The following is an 8,908-nucleotide window of genomic DNA, read 5'->3' on the forward strand; positions in this document are numbered from 1 at the left end:
CCAATGAAACTTAGGAAATATACAAGAACGAAAGAATATGTGTTCACAAAGCACTGAACATTGGTGAACGCGAGAAAATACTCATCAGTTTTGTCAAACACGTGTGTTGTTCGTGCTGCAATGGGAGAGGGTAACAAGAGACAACATCAAATACGACCGACGGTAAACATGTATGTGTGTAAGCTCCGAAGGCAAGTCTAAACAACCAATAATTGTCTTTTTGCAATCGTTAATTTGAAAAGTAGCAAATCATTCACGTATACAGGTTTTACTTAAATAACTGATTTTTAGTCTAGATTTACTTCAACGGAAATTTTTGACTGCTGTCTCGCGCCAATTTCAAATAATCTGTTTTGTAAATAAAATACTCTGTGTTTGGGGCCCGTTAATATGCGATTTACGAATTACAGCCAAAACCCGTTATTAAAGTGTCCCATAGAAGATTTTTTGTAAGCTGGAATAAAAAAAACGAGTTTGAACATAGTTCGTAGAAGCCGTATGTTCTCGAGGTTGACAAAAAGCCAGCGACCTTGCATTTACATGAAAATGTTTTTGATGCGATGATCTACCGGAAGTAAGTTTAAACAAAGCTTTAAATTAGACGTGAAATGAATATCACGGTTTGACTATCCTTTTGAAATGTCTAAAGTCATCGAATGCGTCAACAAAGGTAATACACATCTTCTGGTTCAATTTTTCCACAGCAAGGTATTTTTCACCAAACTGAATATATTTGCCATTTCGTGTCAGTATAAATTTATGCCCGCATTATCCATTTATTGTACTACAAAGCATTATTTGTTAGATCTTAACAGGATGTAAATTTGCCCCAGGACGCCTCACTTCTGTTTACAAATATAATGACGTTTACAAGACCGCCAGCGTAGGTACCAATGTTTGAAATATACGTGTATCATATGTTTTATCAGACGTGCTACTGTTGTGTGAACAGAATTCCAAGGAAATAGAAAAACCCAGTTGTTCTGATTGAAAACGTTAGAGGACGTCACCTATACTGAAAACGGACGACATCGTAATGAAATGAATTAAAACATAGGTATAGATACTTTCAGATATGTTTTAGCCATGGCAGTAATAGCTTTAAGTGATTCAGTTTTAAACTATACACAGTATTTTTCAGCTAATTTCATTTTGTTTAACCTGAGTGAAAGCAATCTACTCTCAATTATCTCTTTTCTAACACTGGTACAGAACTCTACCTCTGGTGTACCGTCTCGGCAGCCGAGTGAATTATTTAAACTATTTCAGATGAAAATCGTTACGTGGAATATTAATGGATTGCGCACTTTTAAAGGGTTCCTTAGAGAAACACTGGACGCTTTTAAGGCCGAGGTTATATGTTTCCAGGAAACTAGAACAAACAGTAAGTACTAAGCGGGCTGGTAGTCTTTACGGATTTTTTAACAGTTAAATCTTTGTCATTGTTCTATTTCGTTTGACTAAAGGAACAGAAATTGGACTCACAACTTTCATGATATTTCTGCGTAAACTTTAGGATCTACTTTGGAATCCGACCTGGCGTGTGTTTCCGGCTATAATTCGTATTTCGCTTTCCCGCGTGCCTTAACCGGTTACTCAGGGGTTGCCACGTTTTCATCGGATAAATTGCGACCCTTCGCTGTTAATGAGCTTCTACAAAGGTTTAAGAACATGCACTATATACTAGCAGAGGTTTAGCATTATTTAAACTGATCTCTCGTAATAAGGGTCTACGGATCGAAGCTATGTATATATGTACAAACATACCAATCAAATTATGAGAATGAAAGTTGTAACAGTGCAATAGAACACGACCATGCACATACCATAATAATTAATTAGCCTCATATTTCTACTGCATATTAGTAGGCATTCTTCATTTTTATTGTATCTATTTTATTTTATATCGGTATACTATAATACTAAACGTAATAAAAATGCATTTAACGTTTTTCTCCGAAGGTGTACCGATGAAGGAATCGAAGCAATGGACATGCTCATGGACGTTCCTCGTTCGATGGGGGACGACGACCCAACAAGTTTTATCGATCCCAAAGAGATCGCTAATATTGACTCTGAAGGACGTTGTATTGCCTTGCTCTATAAGTTCTCGTGAGTCCACTGCTCTGTTATGAAAACTGCTGTACACAGTAGTTACAAGCGCCACTGCTATGTATCTTGTGACACGTTTAACTATCCACACAATTAGAAAATGCAATAATAACAAGATAAACAACAACAATGCTCTTTCTAATTATAAAATAGTGGTTTTGATGCTATTTAACAATTGAAAGCAGCGAATAAGTACATATATAATATTACACTAATTGTTGTGTTTGGTACTATTGTTATCTTTATATTGCATATTATATCATATCGTATTCTTATGCTATAATGATCTTTTCAGAGATAAAAATGGCGGCTTGCATTCTCTTGTCATATTTAATCTCTACTGCCCCCGAAATGATCCAGATAGGCCGGAACGAGCTGAATTTAAGCGTAACTTTAATGCCATGTTGGAACACCAGGCGCGAAATCTTGTGACAAAAGGATACCATGTCATACTTGCTGGAGACATGAACATTTCGCATAAGAGAATCGACAACTGTGATCCTTCTGAAGAATTTGAGTCGGCTCCAGAACGGATCTGGATGAGTAAGCTACTCGATAGATCTCAGAGTGAGTGTCATAAATGGATAAAAACATACGGATATCATAGGTTTTTAGTGTCCAATATGAATTAAAATAGTACCAAAATTATTTAAAGCAGTATCAAATTGTGGAATGACTACTTTAATACTTTCGGCCATTGATCATAAGAAATAGAATAGGCTTACCTCTTGCCCAGCGAACTGAATAGAAAAAATTGTCACTCCAGTTACCGAATCGTAGAAAGTTGGCACTGAACATGCGTATATCAATGTCGATATACCATGCCATACCATGTTAACGCGTGCATAATTCTAGAATAGTATCATTCGCCAATAACATCTACCTAGTGTATTTCTATCAAATTTCAGGTGTTCATTTTGTGGATGTATTCCGCCATTTCCATCCTTTTGAAACAGAACAGTACACATGCTGGAATTCGCAGAAATCTGCCAGAGTGACAAATTTCGGCACCCGAATCGATTACATCATCTCGGACGCGGAATTAATAAAATATTTCACTAGCTGTGATATTCATGCAGATATCACAGGATCAGATCATTGTCCCGTGTCTGCCGTATTAAATATAAATCTAGTGTCGGCAGAAAAAGTTCCTAAAAAATGTACGCGTTTCTGGCCAGAGTTTTCAGGCATACAAACATCCCTTAAAGTATTTCTCGTAAAGACTAGTCCCACACAATCGCTGAACTCGGTTAAGAACGGAGCACTCCGCAAGCGACCAGCTGAAACTCAGTCAAAATTAAATGCATTTTTTGTAAAAAAGTATAAGCATTCTCTCGATGATCAGAAAGCTGGTGTTGAAATTAATAGCGCCGATGCAGGTAGTCAAGCTGTATTTTTAAATACATCAAACGAAGCACACAAGCAAGAATTAGAGACAACCTCTAAAACGGTTCAACGTAAAGCACAACTGAACCCTAGTTGGAAAAATATTCTTAAAGGACCACCTTCAGCTCCGACATGCTCTGGCCATGGCGAAACTTCCGTTATGCGAATTGTTAAAAAGGATGGGCCCAATAAAGGGCGAAAGTTTTTTTGTTGTGCTAGGCCGGAAGGAGCTGCTAGCAATAAGGAAGCTAGATGCCAATTCTTTGTTTGGATATAGGCTCTGAAGTTATTGAGCATTTGTTGACATTTATTCAAGTCATTCAGAAATACTCAACAATTGAGATCTAAAAAAATAAGTAACAAAAAACGCATATGACTATCCTAGGTCCCAAAGGTCACTTGTCGGGAGAGTTTTACCATAGACCAATACTAGACTGCGGTGATAGACCTAAACGCTAATGAATTGAACTTTGAATTAGTTAAACATACGCATGCTATATGTAATGTCAGTTAAGTTATATATATAGTCAATAAAGTTTTTCTATTAAACACATTTAATAGATGGAATAGTCGAAACGGGCAAAAAATGCTGCATTACTGAATAATAGGATTTCTGAATAATAGGAAGGAATAACTACGGCACCTTAAATTTAATGGCAAACTGATCATCCATTGGAAAGTCTTCCACTGCTACCTACAAAGATCTTTCGCGAGCTGTCACATTGTACACAGCATGTATGCCTCATATGTACCTATATTGACGATCTGCGTGCACTTTTTGACAGTGGCTTCATGACTAGCCAATAGTGCTTTTGAAGACTTCTTTAGATTCACGTCTTTTAGCTAGTAATGAAAGGTAACGCTGCAGTTAGTTTAAGTAAAAATTTATTTCACTATACTTCCTTTGCCTTTGAATTGGACGTATGAGAGAACTAATGACTTCTTACGTCTGCGCAGTATAGTGTCAGTCCAACTATGATGTGTGTTACCGTTAGCACAAAAGCTGGTCAAGTTAGCTAGAGTTTAAGGCATATTTAAATATCTTTGATTACTTCCTCAACCTCTGCCTTGGTAAACATGTGGAATCCCTTTTCTTTCGTTACGGTGGCTACCTCAACGTTAACAGAGCTCAACTTCTCCTCCATCACCTGCTTCAAGATAACTAACGTCTCCTTGAGAGCATCTTTAAGTGTCATCGATTTGTGATATTTCTCTTGGAGAGCCTGCTGCGCTCCCTCAGATCCCGACCCGATGGCCTTAGCAAGGAATTCGACATACGTTCCAGAAGGATCCATATGGAAACTGAAAATAATGAGCAATCGTTAGCTTACAAAACCCTCGTATACATCTGAAGCCGTGTGAAGTAAGAACCCATGCGGACAGACAACGGTTCATAGAACTAAATATACTTAGAATGTCGAAGCTTCTTTTCCAAAATTAAACAGACATAAGGGGCATTATTGAAGGTAGAAATACAAGAGGGCTACACGAATCTCATATGAACAAAAGGTTACCGATGACGCCGTTACTAGACAGAACAGGCTGGATCCAATGCGCTTCATCCAAAATTACAAAGGCCTCTTGCAAAAGCTGACCCAAATTATATGACAAAAACTTGGAAAGAGGCATATTTGTCTCGTCCTAGACACTAACTATCTAATATAATGCCGACTTTACGAAATTAAGAACATGTGCTTAAATAGATGATGCGCCATGAATTTAACCACAAGTATCAAGAAACCAAGATTCATTTCAACCATAACCCTTTTATTGTGTGGAGTCGGATACGTAGATTTGTGCCTCGAACAAACGTTGAATAAATCTCAGTTGCGATGTAGAACATTAACACGAAGTGCTTTTCCAAAAATGCCAAATACACTATAGTTTTTGTGTTACCGTTCTTTAGAACAATGATATGCGTTACCTTGATATGACAGCTGAATTTCTGTAAGCAAAACATTAAGTCTATATTGGCCTCTACCTGGTTTTTGTCAGCCTTTCTTTTAGATTACAGCAGTAACACTCTTTATTTATCATTGCTGAACCATATACCTATAGGCCACAGCGCTGCAGAATACTATCGAAGATTGGTGAAGACGTACACGAGGAGACCTTAAGCGAGAGCACAGTATGCGAATGGCGCAAATACTTCAAGAACGGAGATCGTAATGCTGAAGACCACGGGAAGAGTAGTCATATGTAGGGATCCGAAAACAAAAATATTGGCACAATTGAGTAGACTTTCACAAAAGCAGAATTTGGGGTCCGAAAGCTTTATTGGCCAAGATTTGCATTTTAGATGAACATGTTATAGAATTACAATCCAAATACCGAAGAGGCGGAAACTGGGTAAAAAATAAGTTTCTACTGAATTGACTACAGATCAGTTGGAAATCCGTGTTGTGTATTCTTCGTGTAATTTGGGGAACATTAATTAGCAAAAGACTCGTTTGGAACGTACATTCGCCGTTCAATTTTTACCGCCTATCGGAAAGGGGCCAGGCGAAAAAGTTGTATCGTTTGGAGAGAAGTTGAGTTCCGTGGCAGTGTCGAGTAGGTTCCGACGTAAAGTGATGTTAAAATTTGCTATGAACGTCTACTACTATGAGACACTCGCCAAAAATGAAACAATAGGTGCAGCCCGCTATCTTGAGTTCTTTAAGAGATTCGTGGACCGTGAGCACAACACCTCAAAGCACGCAGTCTGGTTACTCGATGACAATGCCAGACCTAATCGCCATTCCTTAATTACTAAACAAACTAATCATTAAGCAAAGGAATCTAATCTAAGTCTGTGTGATCATAAGGTTTTCCGTGCTCACAAAGGGATGAGTTAAGGGTAAGAATATCCCACTGTCGATTTACTTTAAGCAGCCATAGATAGAGAAACTACATTGGAACAAGAATGGCATGTACATAATTATCCAGAAATTACCAGAGCGCCGGGACAAGTGTGGAAAAATAAACGGAAGTACCTCTAAGATAATAAAAATTATAGTTAACTAATTGATTCAAGAGTTATTTCAAAGTTTTCGGGAATCACTTGTATCGACCTAATACTAATCATTAGGCGGTTATACGTACAGCTGAGGTCCTTTGTTTGCATCGATTCCTGCAAACAAAATAGCCACTCCAAACGGTCGCGACATCGCGGCTCCATCATCATTATCGCTATCGCCAAATTTAATAGCCAAATTAGAAACCGCCTGAGCACAGGATTCAACGTGCATTTTTTCATTGTATAGGAACCAGTGGTTCTGAGCCTCGACACGGGCGCGATCGATCAAGGTGCGCGAGTCGGCCATCAGTCCGGAGACGGCGCATCCGATATGATTATCAATTTCGACAATTTTTTCGATTGTCGTGCTTTCCATGAGTGGCGACGTAACACGTTTTTCGACGGCTAGTACGCACCCTTCTGATGTCTGGATACCGATAGCTGTTGAACCCAACTACAGGTCATAGATATGCACATTTGAGAATCACACGTTATTAGAACTAAAAAATTAATAAAAGAAAAATTTAATGATTTGCTTTCTTTGTACGCATTATGTAAAAAAAACGATCTATATGCAATCATTAGCAATCTGTATGCATGCACTACTTTACACATTACACACTTAACCGCACAATATATTAGTAATGCACGTTGTTTACCTTAATTGCCTCAATGGCATATTCAACTTGGAACAGACGGCCCTCCGGGGAGAACGTATTTACTCCTCGATCATACTCACTACGTGACATAAACATCTGTCAAAAAGGGAGATGATATAAGGGAGGTGATTTTACCCGCTTTGCACAATGCGAGCAATGCAATCTGCCTGTTATATTTTATGCTTACTCAACAAAGAAAAATCGTTAGTGGTGCCCAGATAAACATTTTTATACTTTTTATTGTATTCCAATAATAACTTTATTTAAATATAACACACGTCTGCGTGAAAGTACGTAACATCAACGCATTAAACTACATCATCCATAAACAGCTCTTTATTCTAAATTCACTCGTTCGTATCATCCGTTCTTAAATATATCACTATACTATATAATAAAACTAGAGCTATAATAAATAATACAGTATTTGGAGTAATACTGTCTATTTCTCTATAGTTTATTTAGCAGTAAGCCCTTCTGTATTAAACTGACAATTCGCTCTTAATCAAGATATTTACTCCTAAAGTATAATTCTTTGATATATAAATATATTGACTTATGACTGCTTCATGCAGTACGTGCTCAAGATGTGCACTCAAGCATACGTCATTATTTTGTGGAAATTACATACGAACCTTTAGATCTTCGTAAGCACGACCGGGAAACGAAAAACAAACACCCACACACACACCAGAATTCAACTATGCTACTGAGTGAATTTGCACAATTCAATCTAATAATAAACAATGAGGCCTGTGATCCGCATCTGGATGAACGCATCAGCCGATTGTTCACATATCAGTTGGAGGGAAATTTGAACTGTGTGGCCGACAGAGAACTACTTCATACAGCCTTTCACTTGACTCAATCAACTCGAGTCACTTCAACTAACAAGATGAAGTTTTGCTCGTGTAATAAAAGTTACGTTGTACGCGCAAGACTATTTTCCCATATGTGCAACCGTTAAATATAAAAGCACATAAAGCTGAACACATTAAGTTACATATGCGGTTGTACATTCTAGACCATTTGCGTCTTTTTTCATTGTTTTCGTTGTAAATATGATAATAACGGAAGCGTTTTGCAAAAAAAAAGTATAATAACTCACTTGGGTTACGTCCTTCTAGTTTGTTTCAGTTACGGTATTTCTTAACTATTATTTTTTATACAACGCCTTCCAATATTTTGGAGATGTACACCCTCAAGTAGTGAGGTGACGTATACACTGACTATACTGATATATTAATTAAGTTCTATAATTTTCCTAATTGTAAAGGATCATCTTAGAGAACCAAGTCGAAGTTTTTACTCTAAAGAAAACTTACTAGATTAATTTTATTTCGGCTACGCTAATACAATACAAGTTAACTTATCTTCTTTCGAATTCTAAAATACGCATGATACCAAAGATCAAAGAAAACTCAAGCCAGAGCCTTCTGTAAGTCAGAGTCGCCTATTATATATAGTTAAAGCAGAACTTGATGTTGAAACAAAATCTGTTTCTATTCAAAAACTCTGTACAGAAATTGTTTTGTACTTTACGGCCAAAGTGATTCCGGCTACTGCTGCTCGACTCCGTTATTCTTTCCAGTGGGCATTAGTAGCTGGAATAGATTTTCAAAATTTCCTTTGCATAGGAATCGTTCTTCTGAATGCTTATATCTCGTCGTTATTCCTTGACACTTAGAACATCTGTCTTAAGATAATTATCCCTTTCTGTATGTTGATATATCGCATCTTATAACAGAATTAT

At 37.4% G+C, this 8,908-nt stretch overlaps 2 protein-coding genes across 6 annotated transcripts; one reads left to right on the forward strand and one right to left on the reverse strand.

Annotated features, from left to right (window-relative positions):
• The first annotated feature begins 61 nt into the window (after positions 1-61).
• LOC111247140 (DNA-(apurinic or apyrimidinic site) endonuclease 2-like) lies at positions 62-4,056 on the forward strand. Of its 5 annotated transcripts, XM_086985269.1 has the most exons (7): positions 207-670; positions 953-1,057; positions 1,270-1,384; positions 1,517-1,661; positions 1,963-2,112; positions 2,408-2,679; positions 3,021-4,056. In XM_086985269.1, the coding sequence occupies exons 3-7, from the start codon at positions 1,270-1,272 to the stop codon at positions 3,773-3,775; spliced, it is 1,437 nt and encodes a 478-aa protein (XP_086841395.1). In that variant the 5' UTR covers positions 207-670; positions 953-1,057; the 3' UTR covers positions 3,776-4,056. The 5 variants fall into 5 exon arrangements, with proteins under 5 accessions (XP_086841396.1, XP_086841395.1, XP_022653471.1 ...); XM_086985270.1 differs by lacking the exons at positions 207-670; positions 953-1,057 and adding an exon at positions 62-191; XM_022797736.2 differs by lacking the exon at positions 953-1,057 and having other exon boundaries at positions 207-574.
• Positions 4,057-4,366: 310 nt separating this feature from the next.
• On the reverse strand, positions 4,367-7,939 carry Prosalpha5 (proteasome alpha5 subunit). Its single transcript, XM_022797739.2, has 4 exons — positions 7,791-7,939; positions 7,156-7,251; positions 6,583-6,950; positions 4,367-4,800 (listed from the first exon to the last, which is right to left on the reverse strand). The coding sequence occupies exons 2-4, from the start codon at positions 7,249-7,251 to the stop codon at positions 4,533-4,535; spliced, it is 732 nt and encodes a 243-aa protein (XP_022653474.1). The 5' UTR covers positions 7,791-7,939; the 3' UTR covers positions 4,367-4,532.
• Between the last annotated feature and the right edge of the window lie 969 nt (positions 7,940-8,908).

Source organism: Varroa destructor, unplaced genomic scaffold (genome assembly GCF_002443255.2).
Source record: "Varroa destructor unplaced genomic scaffold, Vdes_3.0 BEIS01000003.1, whole genome shotgun sequence".
Lineage (NCBI taxonomy): Eukaryota > Metazoa > Arthropoda > Arachnida > Mesostigmata > Varroidae > Varroa > Varroa destructor.